Below are 16,209 nucleotides of genomic sequence, written 5' to 3' on the forward strand. Positions count from 1 at the left end.
AAATGATGTATACGAACAACACACGAGTTTTTGAAGAAATGACCACAATGGACAAAGCACAAAGTGACAAAAATGAAGAGATGGAAAAGTCAAAAACATCGTCGTTCTTGGACAATGAGAAAAGTCCCTCGCATACGCCTTAATAGCAACGCTCATCCCGCGTCGAATAAACTCCTGAACGCGCAATACCCGGCAATGGACATGCAGAACTTTTCGCCGGGCGGCACGCAGCTCCCTAACGATCCCACCGTGTCCGTACTCTCATTTGCGCCTGATGGCGTTCCGATTTCGTTCCATTGCATGTCCATGATCGTCCTCCATGCCTTCCATTGCCCAGACAGACAAACAAACCACAATCCTCCTTTCAACTTAACTCCCCCTCACCCATTCACCCATCCATCCCCTACAACTTTTCCCCACCACCCTGAGCCTGAGCCTGCGCCTGAATCTGAGCCTGCGCCTGCGCCGCCTGCGCCCCAGCAATCCTCTCCCGCAACGCAACCAAATCATTCTCATTATCGTCATCGTCGTCTCCATTCCCCACCGTCCGCACCTGCTGCTCCGCCCAATCAATCGTATCGCTGATTCTCTTCGCCGTCACGGCCATCGGGGGTTCCATCCAATCGGGGACGTTGGCGAAGGTGGTGCGGGTGGGGGCGTCTTGGGAGGTGATACCGGGGCGGCTGCAAAGGTATTAGTCTCGTGTTCTTGGGATCAAGTTTGGTTTTAGGGGCGTACATTTTTGGGGAATATAAGAAGGAAAGGAGAGAAAGGAAAGGAGAGGGGATGGGAGTAGGAAAGAAAGGAAAGGAGAGATAAGGATGATTTCGTAAATTCTATGATATGGATATGATATGGTATTGTGAAGGCGACTTTTTTTCTGCTGTTCTGGGGGATTGGGACGTTACCGCATGATCTCTTCGTAAATCAGTCCTGCGAGGAGAAGAAAGGTGGTCAGTAAGATGTAACGAATTTCAAGCAGGCGGAACCAAGTTTGACATACGCTTCAGCTGCTCCTTTGAAAGGTTGTCCTTGTTCTTGTCGAAGTCGAAGAACTCCTCCGGGATGGGCTCCGCATTCGGCTCATCCTCCGGGTCGTGGTACGGCTCGAGGTATGGATGCTTGAGTGCCTCCTCCACCGTGATTCTCTTAGTAGGATTGAACGCGAGTAGTTTCTCCAGCAAATCCAAGGCCAAATCGGACGTCTTGGGGAACATGGCTTTCCACGGAATCTTCTTCTTGAAAGGTAGACTTCTAATATACTCTCTCGCGCGACGAGATTTGATGCCATAGTAATCCTCCATGGTCGGTGTGCCGAGAACATCCAAGATGAGGGTGAGTTGATGGTGGTAGTCTTTGCCCGGGAAGAGGGGTTTCCCACTCAACATCTCGGCGAGGATGCATCCGACGGACCACACGTCGATCGCTTTCGTGTACTCCTTGAACGTGAGCATTATCTCGGGTGCACGGTACCAACGAGTCGCGACGTATTCAGTCATGAAACCTTGGTTGTCCTCGGTGCTGGCCGCAGAGCGAGCCAGGCCAAAGTCGCACACTTTGAGATCGCAGTTAGCGTTGAGCAAGAGATTGGAGGGTTTGAGATCGCGGTGGAGGACGTTGGCGGAGTGCATGGCTTTCAGCGCGCGGAGGGTCTGGTAGATGAAGTATTGGCAGTGGTCGTCCGAGAGTTCCTGGGTGCGGATGACGCGGTGCATGTCCGTCTCCATGAGTTCCTGGATGAGGTAGACTTCGGTGAAGGTCTCGTAAGATTTGGGCTTTTGGATGTCAAGAATGGAGATGATGTTCTCGTGGTTGAAGTAGCGGAGGAGCTTCATCTCGCGGAGCGTGCGGAGCTGTGTGTTGTGTCAGTATGTGATTGAGGTGATTGTACAGAGGAGGCTCCCAGAATCTCAAGAGGTCTACACACCGCAAACATGGAGTGATCAAAGGGCGAAATCTTCTTGATCGCAACCTTTTGTCCGGATGGCTTGTGCAACGCCGAGCAGACAACACCATATGCGCCTTCTCCGACCACATCTTGAATATCATACTGCTCCGACACGTTGAAGGAGATCTTGCGCGAGCCTTGCTGCTGCTGTTGCTGTGCGGTTCTCGACATGATGGCGGTAGGGGTGGTGGAGTGACCGTAGCGATTCGAGAGTGGAGGAGATCAGGCGTGAAGGATGGCGTGAATCGCGGATCGATGCAGAATAGCACTGTAGGTCGATCGAGGTGGTGAAGTCGTCACAGCTCGTCGATCGCAGAGCTGGGCGACGACAAGGAGGGCACGCTGGTTTGCCTGCGCTGGGAGGAAGTCAGCCTTCAGCACAGAATTTCCGGATCGGACGGACAAAGAGTGGAATGTGGACGCAATTCATCTTTTCGCCCAAAGCGGCCATGTTCCTGGCGATACGGCCCGCACGTGGCAGCCACTCTTTGGATGTTGTGGACGTACCTCGATGTGTTCCTGCTCTTATTGGACTGCGTGGAGAGGTTGGGAGGAATGCGTGGAGGAGGAGGAGGAGGTGGAAAAGTCGACGGCAGTGAAGGGCGGGCTGTTTGTCGTCGGCGGGGCGGGCCTTTGTACGACCTGGGACGTCGGCGGTCAGCGGGAGTTTGCCGACGAACAGTGGGGCTGTGATGGAAGACGGCGCATTTGAATTGTGAAACTTACCTTGACGAGGAGATGAAGTCAAGACAGTGGTCCCAGACGTGGATATAGGGGAGCTTGAAGGCAGGCGCGATGGGGAGAGGAGACGGTCTCGGTGAGTGAGGTGTCGGTGGATGAGGTCGTCCAGTCGTGTCTCGTGCGAAGCTAGAACTAGTAGAAGAGCTATCCCCGTCGCTAAAGGTGATGTCAATCGTCGCGGCAATGGGGCGATGTCTTTGTTGGAGAGATTGCAGCAGGAGGAGGATTGTGAAGACGAGACTCTGCAGGGTCGAATTCAGCTGCAAAGGTAAGGTACCAAGAAGTGTCTCCTCCTACTCCTACGCGCGGGTGCTATAGAACTACACAAGTCAGAGGTCATCATTCATCAACTCCAGTCCAGCCCGACGGTGGATCCGCTCGAAGCTAGACCCCTCTTTCCTCCCTCTCCATCTCTGTTGTCCCATTTCTGCCCCCAAACAATACATGCAAAACCAATGAACCCCATCTCTGCCTCCTGATTCGCCTTCCACCCGCTGCCTCATCCCTCCCGCCTGTCCTTCACCCATTGGTGTGATGGCTGTGACGAGAACGAGACATCCATTCCATCTCTCCACGAACAAGCATGTCGCACCGGCCCTCCGCCTGAAAGCAAAACGGAAACTTCCAAGAATTATGACTTTCTACTTCTACCTCTCGTATCTCGCCCACACAGTTGAATATAAAAATTCTGAAGATACAAATAGTATCTTTGGTACAAAAAGTCTCTTGCTATGTTGTTGTTCTTGTTTCGAGATCGTTGTCGTGGTGTCAAAAAGGGTCGAGAAACTTGAGTTGTCGCTGCTAGACTGGGTGTCAGAATTTCCGTTTTGCTGTCCCCACCTTGACCGGCGAGACGCTCGGCTCGTGTCGTGCCGAGAAGGTGAACCAAACTCCCATTCTCCGATGAGGGAAAGAACAAGCGTGATCAGAGGTGAACGAGCTGTGGGAAATTGCACCATCTGAGACAGCCGCCAAAGGTTGCTGAATGATGAAACACGCGATCGAGAGGAAACATTGTTGGGGGCTGTTTTCGATGCCCAGTCTTAGCCGCCGAAGGAGTTGGAGTTGTGCGTTTCACCAGCCATCATCGTTCGTCAGGACTCGGGAAGGGTCGAGAAGAACTCAAAAGGGTGTATCGTTGATGCTGACCGACAGCAATACAAATCCAGTATGATGAGAACGTGCGAGTATATCCTCCCGCATGCACACGACTAATCGTCATCAACCAGTCTCAGAACTGCAAGCAGACACGGGTGACGGAAGACACGGTGCCCGCCCATGAACGGGATGGAAGTTTGTCGGAGAGAGCATCCGTCCGCAAGCTGTTTCGGGGCATCCCAAACGATCGTGTCCTATATGGCAGTTTAGGTTACTACCTCAATTCTCATTTTCTCAAAACCTCGTTTTATCGATATTGCGCTTAGTAAGCGCTAAACGCTCGCAACGTCTACCTCTCTTGCTCGTAACATCGTTCTTCTTCTTCTTTTTAACACCCTTACTACCCTCTCGCTATGCTACGCGCCGCCCTTAATATCGACTACCTTCGAACCGAGATCGAGCTCCTTCTTAGGGTCTCCGAATAGACTTACGACGACGTCGTTTAATAGCTAAGGGAAGAGTAGTAAGTAGCTATTAAGCCTCGAACGTTTAGACGGATACTAGCTCGGTAGTAGCTATCTACGCATCCGAGGATCTATTAAGATAAGGACTATTAGGCACTACTATATATAAGGATTAAGGAGCTCTTCTAGCAGTAGGATATAACGGACGAGTTACTGTTAATATACCTAAAGAAGGACGGCTTCGAGATTAGCCTATAGCAATTAGCAGATATCCGGAAGAAGCTAGGCTTATATCGAAGGATCCTAAGAGATAACTAGCCTAAACACGATAAGGTTATACAAAGGGTGTTAGAGGGGACGATTGTAGGTAGTACGTTAGATAACTATAGATATAAACGATTAGTAAGGCACCTACGGAAGGAATACAATATTATTAGAAGGTCTATATACACACTCGTAAGCACGCTCGTAAGCAGGATACGTCCGCTCGCAGGCTAGATTCGTCCGCTCGCAGGCTAGATTCGTCCGCTCGTAAACTGCAATTTACGCTGCTTCCCTTGCTCGTAAACTCCTTCGCCTAGCTCGTACGCTAATGCTCGTTTACTCGTAGGGATCGCATAGCTAAGATCGCGTATTCCCTTAATCCTGCAGGCTATAATACTCGCCGCCGGAAGGGTAGTTATAAGGGTATTAAGCGCGGTCGTCTAAAGGCTAAGGGTCCTAATTATATATAGTCGGTAGATGCCTACTATAAGTTCGAGATCTTCGGCATCTGCTTCTACGCCTGTATTAATGTATATACACAGAAGATTATATAGATTTACGTAGGTACTATAGCTAAGACGGTCTTCTCGGTTTCTAAGCAGTATTTGGATATAGTCCGAGAACTTAGCTTTATGCTAAAGGTAGGCTCGTTACCGCACGTCCCTATACTTGCAGCTCTACTAACTTCTATAGATTATATAAGCGGATTACAGCGTAGAGACTCTATTAATAGCTAATATACACCTCTTTTGCCGTAAACTTTAGGAGGGTAAGAACATTAAGTTCCGCGATAGCTTCTAGTATATAACGAGCAAGGGCAATTAAACAATAGAGCGCTTCTAGGGTCTTAGTACAGCTGCAGGATAGAATCGATAGCGTAATTTCTTCTACCGGCTTCGCGATAAAGGCCTCTATAGCGAGGATAGCAGGGCTAACTATATAGCGTTCCTTGCTGTCTTCGTTCTAATCCTCCGGTTTACGGTCGAGCTATTTATTAATAGCTACAACAACTACGGCATTCGAAAGTAGCCTAAAGTCGACAGGCACTTGCCTAGTATTCCTGCTTATAACTACGACTATCCTCCTAATAGCGTAGAGGATCGCGGAATCTACCTTAATATAGAGTATCCGCGTATCTAGCGGATGGCGGATTAGCATGCTTAATTCGGTTAGTATCCCCTATGCACGAGCGGCTGCGAGCGGCTGCGAGCGGTTGCGAGACGACTAGGGTTAAGGAGCGGTATAGGGATCGAGAGCTTGCTACTAGCCTGCTAGCGTTGCGAGCGTTTTACGTACTGTAACGAGCTAACTATTTACAGATCTTCTTGCATACCTTCCTCTACCGACTCTGCTATAGGCTACCGAGATGCTAATAGCTAGTAGCTTTCCGGTAATGCTTAATAGTCGCGAGCTGGACGCTAATAAGGATAAGATCTATATAGATGCATATCTCTACCTCCGCGATGCTGCCGCTTGTTACCTTGTAGCTAGCAACGAGCTCGCGGAGTTTTAGACCCCTCCGAAGGGCGCTAAGTTACAGCCGCGTAACCGCATAAGGGACTTCTTCTACGCTAATAGCTTTGTATTCGATTAACAATATACTAGGCTATACCCTCCTGCCCTCCTAGCCTTCTTCTTCCTTCTGCTTACCTCTGTTCCTTATATATAGCCGTCTTATAGCTACCTCTTAGTTCTGCCGCAACCCTACGGCACTACCCTACACCTCTTATACTAATCTCGGCGATGAAAACTGTAGCTTCTACGGCTGCCCTCTACCCTCGCGAGCAGCTCCGGCGAGCAACGACGGCGACCCTACGAGCGACTACGAGCGCTAGCCTACCCCTCCTAGCTCCGGTGCTCGCGAAGGCATATATATTCTACAGAGCCGTGCGAACACTAAGATAAAGAAGGCGGCTAAGACGAAGGCCTATAAGTTACCTAACGCTACCGCTAACTTATTAAAGGAGGCTAAGAAGGCTAAGCGTTTAAGGGAGCTGTTAGCTAATAACAAGAGTGCAAGGGGCGGTACCTAGGATAATAAGGACAAGCTACTGCTACTATTTACTACTAAGTGCTTCCTTTATACCGTTACCCTTATAGATCCGGAGCCTGTAGATAGTAAGGACGCCGACGATAATACGACGCCGGTCTACTCCGACAAACGTAATAAGATCTTATAGCAAGCTTAGGGCGTTGTTGCCGAGATAGATACTATTCTTAAGGCCGCTACGAAACATAACTATAGAAGGCTCTTCTTAGAGTATCTACTAAACGAGAGCGTAGCTACGAAGCAGCGGCGAGACAAGAAGCCCTACTACGATATCTATTTAACAAGGGAGTATAGCAGGAATTAGCCTATTAAGCTCGGCGCTAATAACGTAGCTGCTGCGAATACTACGATTAGGATAATATAGCTGTTTAATCTATCGACAACCGGTAGGGCTCCGTAGGCGACCGTTCGGATTACTTACGTTATCTACGCTAGCGGCTAGAAGAATTACGACAATAGCTAGGTATATATAGACTTAAAACGCTCCGTAAGGAAGGACGGCGAGCCTACATTCCAGTATGTAATTAGCTACGACGTACAGACCGATAGCACTGTCCTATACCCTAATAGGCATGTATTTAAGGACAAGGACGGCGTTATTTACTATCCGTTTATATAGACTAATAGCTACACTAGCATCGACGGCAAGAAAGTCCTCGTAGGCTAGAGTTACCTGCTCGCAAGCTAGCTCGCACCGGAAGCACGCTACCTTGCAATAGACGCAGGCCCGTCCGGCAGCAATAGCAAGGCGCTCGCAGATTAGTCTACAGGGCTCGCGAGCCGTTCTCGTGTAGCTCGCGCTGCCTTTAGCTCCTCGTAGGACGAGCGCTCTAGCCCTCTGCCTTAGCAACGCTCTAGCTCTAAACGCCCTGCTAGCCGCGACCTCTAATTATCGCCGGTAAGCTAGCTTAACGACTGCATTCTACTTGACCCTAATACGGATAGCTTAGGCGATATAGTAAGGGCTAAGGAAGCTACCGCGAACCGAGCTAAGGAGAATAGTGCATCTTCGACGATTACCTCTGTAGTAGCTAGTGCGCTAGCGCCAGCGATCCCTTCGGACTCGACAATGCCCTCTTCGTTAGCGACAACGATAATAATAACGCCTTAGTTAAAGTCGAAGGCGAAGGAGCCTAGTAGTGCTACTACTACTGCTGCTACTACTACTGCTACTACTGCTGCTACTACTGCTGCTACTACTGCTGCTACTACTGCTGCTACTACTGCCGCTACTACTGCTACTAGTTAAGGGGGTTTAGAGATGCTAGAGGAGGTCGCCGAGCCGGTCGTTTAGCAGCAGAAGATAAAGAAGAAGAAGAAGAAGGTTAACGAGCCGGTAGCTGTTAGTACTAGACGGAGCGAGCGGACTATTAAGCTTACCGAGAAGGGCAGGGCTAACTAGAAGGACTAATATATACGAATCTAATAAATATACGCTACTAACGACTCGCTCGTTGCGTGCTCGCGGACTAAATAGACTAGCTCGTAGCTAGAAGGAACGATAAACGTATATCTTAATATCTTAATATCTTAATATCTTAATCTCTTAACACCTTAATTCTCTTCCTTAAAAACGGCTCGCGGCGTGTACGTAGGCTAAAACGGCTGGCTCGTAAGCGTAAAAACGAGGGATTTAAGGAGATATATAGCAACTAACGCATTTATTTAGGTATTAACATGTAGGCTCGTAAGGCTCGCGGAGAGCTCGTAGGCTAAATCGATCTATCTATTAATCTATTACGCCTAGTCTGCTAAACTTCTCGTTAACAGTACGCTAATACTGCAACACCGACTGCTTAATCTTAGTAATAGCAGCCTTTAACTTACTCCGCACGTTATTAACCTTGTCTATAATCTCCTTAATTAGCTCCTCCTTTAGCTAACCTTTTATATACTTTAAACCGCTAATCTTATGCTTTAAACCGCTAATCTTACGCTTTAAATCCGACACCTCCGACTCTAACGTAGCGATCTTGTCCTGCGCCTTATTTATCTTACCTCGTATGCTGCTAACAGCCTCCTTTAATACAGACTTCTTTTCTACCGGCTCCTCCTTAATTTTTACCTGCTCTCTAGCAAAATACGGAGGCTTGCCCTTATAGTAGTAGTAAGCGTAGGTAGCGAGAGTCTTAGAAGTTTTATAGTCGAGTCCGCGATCCTCGTACTAGCCGTACTTAGTAACCGCCGGAATGCCTGTTATTTATTATTAGCCTACGAGCCTTACTAAGAGCTGTGCGAGCTACATTACCTTCGTCCGTCTCTATAACTCTATATGCATAATTGTATCTTATAAGCATCTAACGTCCGCTCTTCTTAGTGTTTTTATTACTGCTCTATGCTCTAATAAGGGCATCGTTCTATTAGAGGTTAGAGATATACCAGAAGTCTTTAGAGGTAGCTATAGTAGGCTTGTCGTAGACGAGAAGGTCGGTAGGCAGCTAAGGAGCAGGAGCGATAGCTGTAGTAGATATAGTCGCTAGCTTATCGTCGTTATCGTCGGAGAGAGAAAGTCCGCGTAGGCGATTAGGGTCGCGAGCCTTACCAAGTTCCGTATTAAGTAGTATCTAACTAGCTATTTTCACGTACGCGCGAGGGTGCGATATTGCGAGCGGTGTGTATTGTGTAACGAGCGAGCTGCGAGCGCGCGCGGTAGAGTAGTAGAAGTAGTAGTGTTAATAAGAGGTTTAAGAGTCGAAGAAAATAACACTTATCTAACCAAACGGCGTATTAGCGCGCGCACTTACATATAATTGTCGATATTGTCGATAGAGTAACTCTGCTGCTGTATAGGTAACAATACAAGCAATTGGCGACAATAGTAGTAGTAGTGTTGTAATTGTAAGAAATGAGAATTAAGGTAGTAACCTAAACTGCGATATAGGACACGATCTGTGGAGCGTCGGAGCTATCGCCGATAGGCCCCCAATCACGTTCAACAAATTGGAACTGCACGGCAAGACAATCAAGCAAACACAAATGCAGTTTCTCATGTGATTCAATGTCAAGTTCATAATGCCACCTCCTTCAATGTACGCTCGACCAAGGATGCGACAATCAGGCCCAGCCATGCCATGCCAATCAATACCCTTTCCTCTTATGCTCACATATCAAGCAACTCCTCCGCATAATCGTCCAGCGTAATAATCCTAAACCTCTCCCCCCACGCGCTCGTCCAAGCCGGCCTCGTATACATGCTACTGATATTCTTCGACCAACTCACCAACTCCACCTTCCATCCCTTCCTCAAAGCTCTCTCAACCATCGCCATGAAGCCCGAACTATACTCCGCACAAGCCGCGTCACCGGTCGCCAACACGATCGTCGTCGGGACCTCCGTATCGACCACGCTCTCCAGAATCTTCAGATGCAAAATCTCATCAACGCCCTGCTCGATCATCTTCGCCGGCGCGAACTGCGGCGTGTTCGTTTCCGAGCCACTGCCGCTAGAACCGCCTGGCGTGAGGACCGAGCCCGCGAGAGCAATTTTGTGCGGTGGAGGCGCTTTCGCGCTCACCGCTTTGCCGTAGCGACGGGCTTCGACTTCTTTGAAGTAGATCTGGCGCTCCGTGAGCTCGCGTGCTTTATATACCTTTTCAAGTATACTGCACTCGTAGCCCACTTCTTCTGCTTTGTCAAAAGCAGCGACGCGAGGGGTGGAGCCGACGAGGACTCGCTTAGCGATCGGTCGGCGTCTCTCCATGAGAAGGGCAAGACCGTCGAAGGAGAGGTTGGCGTCAGGGACTTGTTGTAATGGGTGGATGTTCCGAGCTCGTTTGAGCTGATCGATGAAGCCGATAAAGATGTTGCTTGCGTCGATGAATACGTGGATGCCGTTGGGGTTGTTGTTGTGGCTGGTGAGGTTCATTGGTGATACCAAGTGCTTGCGATCCTCGTAGAAATTGCCGATGATCTTCATCAGAAGAGCAAAGTGACGATCCTCGCCGGACCGGAGGACTATAGGTGCAATGACGGGCTTGTTGCCATTTGAGTATCTGGTTGCAGATGCAACCATGTGCTGCGGGGCTGTTGGAGTGCCAGACTGCTGAGGTGGCGTGGTGGGTTTGCCGTTCAATACCGGTTGAACAGAGGATGGTACGAGGTTCGCGTACTTGAGACCATTGGTAGGTGTGCTGAATTGTGCCGCCGCTCGAGGCTGAGCACCAGTCCTCGGCGTTGAAAGCTGGGTCATGATGTCGTTCGGCTTTGCTGATAGAAGGGGCGCAGGCTTTGAGTCTTGCTTCTGAGGCGTTGACGGCGCCAGTTGCTTTGCGACTTTGCTAGGACTCTTCGATATGTTCGCGTTGGTCGTCTTTGACACAGCCTTCGCACGAGCCGTGGCAGGCTTCGGGCAAGGCGTATCCGGCTGGTCAGCTAGCTTTAATCGTGCAGCTGCCTTTGCCACAGCCTCTGCTGCAGCCTTGTTCGAAATCGTCTCGGCTCTTGGTGTGTTCAAGGGGCTCATGGCCCGTTCCTGCTCATGCGCAATGTGCAATGCCGATACAGAGCGCGGCAAGACATGTGTAGAACCTTTCTTCGCTGGCGTTCTCTTACTGAAAGTGCTATCGCACTCCGACTCCGACACGACATTCTGCTTTGAAATCAACAATGCCTGTTGAGCCTTCCTCTCCTTCCGCCTAGCTTTCTTCCGCTGGGTCTTCGTCAAAGACGCCAGTTGTGCTGCGGTGTCGGATCCGCTGCCAGGTCCAGTGGCTTCACCATCTGTTCCTTCCGAGAACTGGATGCTGGTATGCCGTGCACGACTGAGCTTGTATGCCGCCCCATCAGAAGCATAGTCATCCTTAGTGGGTATGGCGTTCTTGGGGCGGTCATTACTTGAAGTCGAGGTGTCGGGATGCGGTGTGCCTAGGAACTCCCAGACTTTGGCAAAGTCACCGAGAGCAACACCGCCATTGGTGTCGAAGTTGAGCTTATTGTCGTTGACAGTATGGGCATTGTCAGTGCCCGGCGACTGCGGCTGATTGTGCTCCTTGGTCCGGTCGGTGACATTTGGCGGATTTTCGGAGTTTGGCGACAGTGTGTTTACGAAGTCCAGGACATGGGAGAGATCCCATGGTCGTGCCTCCGTTATGGTCGTCATGAAAAGTTACGTGCTTGCGCTGCACGCGGGCGGTATGAAGGCGATGTTGGTTATAATGCTTCGAGGCGGTGGCGTAGCCGGTGAGCGAATGCTGCCTTTGTAGTTCGCTGAGAGCAATCTGTTATGAGGAGAATGAGGGGAGTGATATCGAACAGCGAGTGCTATGAGGTCGTGCCCGCATAGCGAGTGGGAGGCGAGAAGAGGAAGAGTAAATGCTCATGTAAGAGTCAACACGAGGGAGCTCTCGAATCATCATCGCAGCTCAGCACGGGGCAAGAGTGAGTGGCGTGAAAGGGTCCCGCGATTCTGCCCGCGCTTCATACCTTAGCGAACATGTAGGGTCTGATTCTGCGGACTTATTGCCGCAGAATTCTGCTTTGTAACTAATTATAAATTAACCGCTACCTTGCAACTAAATTTAAGTCTGCTGCTATTATGCGGTAACATTCTCTTAGCAACTGATTTTACGCATCTGCTTAATAATGTACGCAGCTTAACAAAACAAGCCGCAATCTCGCGGTTGATTTACATTTAGTTGCAAAGCAACAGTTAATATATATTTGTTGTATAGCGCTATAAGCTACAGAGGAAAGCTTGCAGGTATCTATAATTAGTTGCTTTATAGCGGCAATCCAAATTACAGCTGTCACACAGCGGTTAATTAATAATACTAGCTCGATACAGCTAGTAGCTCGTCGTTCACAATCGTTGCGTGTATTTAGTTGCAAAGCAGTAGTTGCTCAGCTGCTAAATACGAGTTTTGCTACTAAGTACGAGGTGTTGGGTAGATATCGGCCTTAGCTTTCCCGCGGAGCAATCCTTAACCTTACGGAGGTCGAACTTTACTTCCTCTTCCTCTCTTATGCTATCTAACCTCGCCGCCGCCCTCGACTCCCTCCGTAATAGTAATAGCAACAGCAGCAACAGCAGCAGCAGCAAGGCATCCGTGTTGTTCTCCCTTTTTAGCGACCGTTTAGGCATTGGTGTGCCTCTCTCCCTCTTTATAGCGACTACCTACCTATCGGTCCGCTTATTCTCCTCTCCTTATTTCCGAGTAAGTTATCTATCCTTTGCAACAGATCTATCCTTTGTAACAGACCTATCCTTTGCAACAGATCGAACAGATACTAACATGTATAATAGCTATTACCTCCTCCCTTAAAAGCGACCGTTTAGGCGTTGGTCCTTTCTTTCTCCCTTTTTAGCGACTATTTACCTATCGGTCCGCTTGTTCTCTCCTACTCGCCTCCGAGTAAGTTATCTATTTACTTTATAACAGATTGGCAGATCGCAGCAGAATGGCAGATCGCAGCAGAATAGCAGATCGCAGCAGATTAAATAGACACTAACATACATATATAGCTATTACTACTATTATGCCCGGCGACGAGGGCACGCCCTTACCACCTCCCCTCTCTGCTCGTGCGGTATGTTGCATTGCTTCTTCTTTGTCGCTGTTTCCTTTATTTCACAAGGCACCTTATTGTCTAACACTCTAAGTCCTTTATTCGCATTGTTAGAAAGAATACACAGAAAGAATACATAGAAAGAATCAGTCCGTCCGGATCTTATAGCATAAACTATTAACGATCGTAGCTTAACTCTGCGGTAAATTAAGCCTAGGATCGCAGCTTAACTCTGCGGTTAATTATGTCGAACTCGAGGATCGCAGCTCAACTCTGTAGTTAATCACGTCTGCATTTATACATTAATAATTAATTAAGTCTACATTTAGCAGTATGTCAACCGCCTCTGCATTCGTTAACATGTCTAGTTAAGCAGCCGTTAACAAGCAAATCAAGCATTTATCAATAAGCAAGTTAAGCATTCAACAAGCAAGTCAAGCATTTATTAACACGTCAAGCATTTATCAACACGTCAAGCATTTATTAACACGTTAAGCATTTATCAACACGTCAAGCATTTATCAACACGTTAAGCATTTATTAACAGTTAAGCATTCATTAACACGTTAAGCATTTATCAACAGTTAAGCATTTATCAACACGTCAAGCACAGCACTCGTTCAGCACAGCAAGCATTTATTAACACATTAACTAAGCCTGCATTTATGCGTGAACATGTTAGTCGATTCAAGCATCCGTCAACATGTTAAGCAGCCGTCAACATGTTAAGCAGCCGTTAATATGTTAAGCAGCCGTTAACATGTTAAGCTTCGTGACTAACTAGCTTGTCTCTTTGCAACTAATTATATCGTCTCTTTGCAACTAAAATGCCGATCGAAGTCTAGAGTCTAGAGTCCGAAGTCTCTCTAGTCTAGAGTTCTACATGCGCTAGTCTAGATATATATCTAGAGTCTCTTCTTTTTAGTCCTGTTTTGATTTTCTGTTTACCTGCTTCGAACCTACAGCTTCGGCTCGCGGTAGAGTATAGACTAACAAGGTATATAGCAATTAAAGCATAACATCCGCGCGAGCCTAAAGGTTCGCTCCTACGCGGCCGAGGCCGCGAAAGACTGCACTACGGAGCAGGCGGCCGTATTTAATACGGATAAGGCGAAGGTCTCTGCCCTAGACACCGAGGTCCGGTAGATGTAGGTGTAGTTCCTATCTAGAGTGCTAAGTGTATAAAAGCTAACTATAGTACCTTAGACATTTTCTCACGGCGACGCATATAAATAAGCACGCCGTAATTCTTCAAGTCTGTGGCGCCGATATAGATGTAAAGGGCCCTAAATATAGCTGGGCCTAGAACAAGTTTCTAGGCGGACGTAACTACAAGACGGATGTCTTTATCCGTGGCCGGGTAAGTATACTCCTTAAACCCAACTTAGCTCAACTCTAGACTAGCACAGCATAGCTAACAGTATATATAGAAGCATGTCGAGAAGCTGCTCGAAGAGCACGAAGAACTCGCGACTATAGACGAGCTGGCTTCGGCCAAATTCTTCGCCGAGAACTTCTCGGCTAAGGCCTTCTTCTCGGTGTAGGTATAGTATCTTAACTGTACAGGATATACTGCTGACATGTATATATAGCTTCTACTACATAAGGCTACGCCTCGACGTCGACAAGTCCCCTAAATAGGGCAACAGCTTCTGCCGCTGTAAGTCTCGTTGCGACATCGACAGTTGGTGTTGAATTTAATATAGTACTAATATAAGGTAGACATGTATAGCGAGATTTGCTCGGAGATCTTAGACTCTATTAAGGCTAATAAAGCCTACAAGGCCATTAAGCCGAATAGTAAGCACATAGTCTGCCTGCGGGAATAGGATTAATGCAGGTATAGCTAACTGTATATATAGAGAAGATGGACAAGAACGCCCGCGACGAGCTGATCGCCGCATACGACGGCATTCCGTAAGCTCCAGCTTTATGCGTTGTTAGCATAACAGCTCGATACTAACAGATATATAGCGTGAACGAGGCTTAGGACGAGCTCGGCCGCGAGGACTTTAAAGTCCTCGTAGACGGACCAAAGTCCGACGGCGGCAAGAAGCGTGCGGTAAGTATATCTAACACTTAAAGGTCCTTTAAGTTGCGGCTCGTACAGTGGACTTACGCATGCTAATGTATATATAGGCTATAGATCTCTCCGTGCACGAGCGCACGAAGCGCCGGGGTTTCGTCTTCCCCCCGGCGAAGCCCTCCTCTTCCTCTTCTTAGTCTTTTTTTACCTTCTGCGGCTAGGTGTGCCTTCGGGCTAAAAGTTCTTTATTTATCTCGGAGTTCGGTGTTTGCTGTAGGCCAGAGGCTAGAAGATACTCTCGGTAAGAGAAGGGCTTCGGCTAGTAATAATCAATAAATAAAAGAATGTTTATAACACAGTACACTAACTTCTCAGCTTCTTAAAACGGTAACTCGACAAGGCTAGCAGCCAGCTTACCGTTTAACAGAACCGGATACGATACAACCTCTCGAACAAGCCTTAAACATCGGTTAAGCATTAAGCATCACATCGGTTAAGCGTTGCATCACCTCGGTTAAGCATTAAGCATCACATCGGTTAAGCGTTGCATCACCTCGGTTAAGCATTAAGCATCGGTCGAGCATTAAGCATTAGTAATCCAATCTCATACGGTAAGTCTGCAGTCTACCAAACTAGAAGGACAAGAGCTAACATCTAGCTTGCCGTCGTACACACAACGAGCACAGCGCTTTACGTTCGGCGCTAGGCAGCAGATCTTAACTCGTTAGAGTAGAAGAGTCGTTAGAGAATTTTCATTCTGTTGCAATGCTACGTCCAGCTTTGCAACTAAAAGTTAGGACTCTTTTATTTCTCCTCCCTACTACCTCTAAACAACAACCTCCCGATAATGAAGACTCCAGCTCTCTAGAACAGCTAGCAAAACACCTTCGACTAGTCTACTACCGCCGTCAATATCGTGCAATAGCCACACTTCCTCGCCAAATTCTCCTCTCCCGATCCATCCCCCGAAAAAGACCTCTCCATCTACTTTATCCACCAGCGCTTATCCAACCCCAACGCCATCCCTCTCCATCCACTTTATCCACCAGCGCTTATCCAACCCCAACGCCATCCCTCTCCATCTACTTTATCCACTAGCGCTCATCCAACCCTA

The 16,209-nt window shown here is 48.2% G+C and overlaps 3 protein-coding genes across 3 annotated transcripts; 1 reads left to right on the forward strand and 2 right to left on the reverse strand.

Moving 5' to 3' along the window:
- Positions 1–904: 904 nt before the first annotated feature.
- Positions 905–2,977, reverse strand: MgFus3 (mitogen-activated protein kinase; the record flags this gene model as incomplete). The annotated part of the gene is made up of 5 exons (XM_003851815.1): positions 905–933; positions 1,004–1,853; positions 1,928–2,304; positions 2,456–2,590; positions 2,675–2,977. 3 exons carry the CDS (start codon positions 2,117–2,119, stop codon positions 905–907), a joined length of 1,071 nt encoding a protein of 356 aa, XP_003851863.1.
- Positions 2,978–9,665: 6,688 nt separating this feature from the next.
- On the reverse strand, positions 9,666–10,577 carry MYCGRDRAFT_44011 (uncharacterized protein; the record flags this gene model as incomplete). Its single annotated transcript, XM_003851814.1, has 2 exons — positions 9,666–10,018; positions 10,097–10,577. 2 exons carry the CDS (start codon positions 10,575–10,577, stop codon positions 9,666–9,668), a joined length of 834 nt encoding a protein of 277 aa, XP_003851862.1.
- A 2,462-nt stretch (positions 10,578–13,039) lies between these two features.
- On the forward strand, positions 13,040–15,059 carry MYCGRDRAFT_93853 (uncharacterized protein; the record flags this gene model as incomplete). Its single annotated transcript, XM_003851422.1, has 9 exons — positions 13,040–13,090; positions 13,260–13,271; positions 14,075–14,206; positions 14,376–14,429; positions 14,500–14,609; positions 14,719–14,729; positions 14,792–14,869; positions 14,932–14,986; positions 15,044–15,059. The coding sequence occupies 9 exons, from the start codon at positions 13,040–13,042 to the stop codon at positions 15,057–15,059; spliced, it is 519 nt and encodes a 172-aa protein (XP_003851470.1).
- Positions 15,060–16,209: the final 1,150 nt, after the last annotated feature.

The sequence above is a fragment of the Zymoseptoria tritici genome, chromosome 6, assembly GCF_000219625.1.
Source record: "Zymoseptoria tritici IPO323 chromosome 6, whole genome shotgun sequence".
Taxonomy (NCBI): Eukaryota; Fungi; Ascomycota; class Dothideomycetes; order Mycosphaerellales; family Mycosphaerellaceae; genus Zymoseptoria; species Zymoseptoria tritici.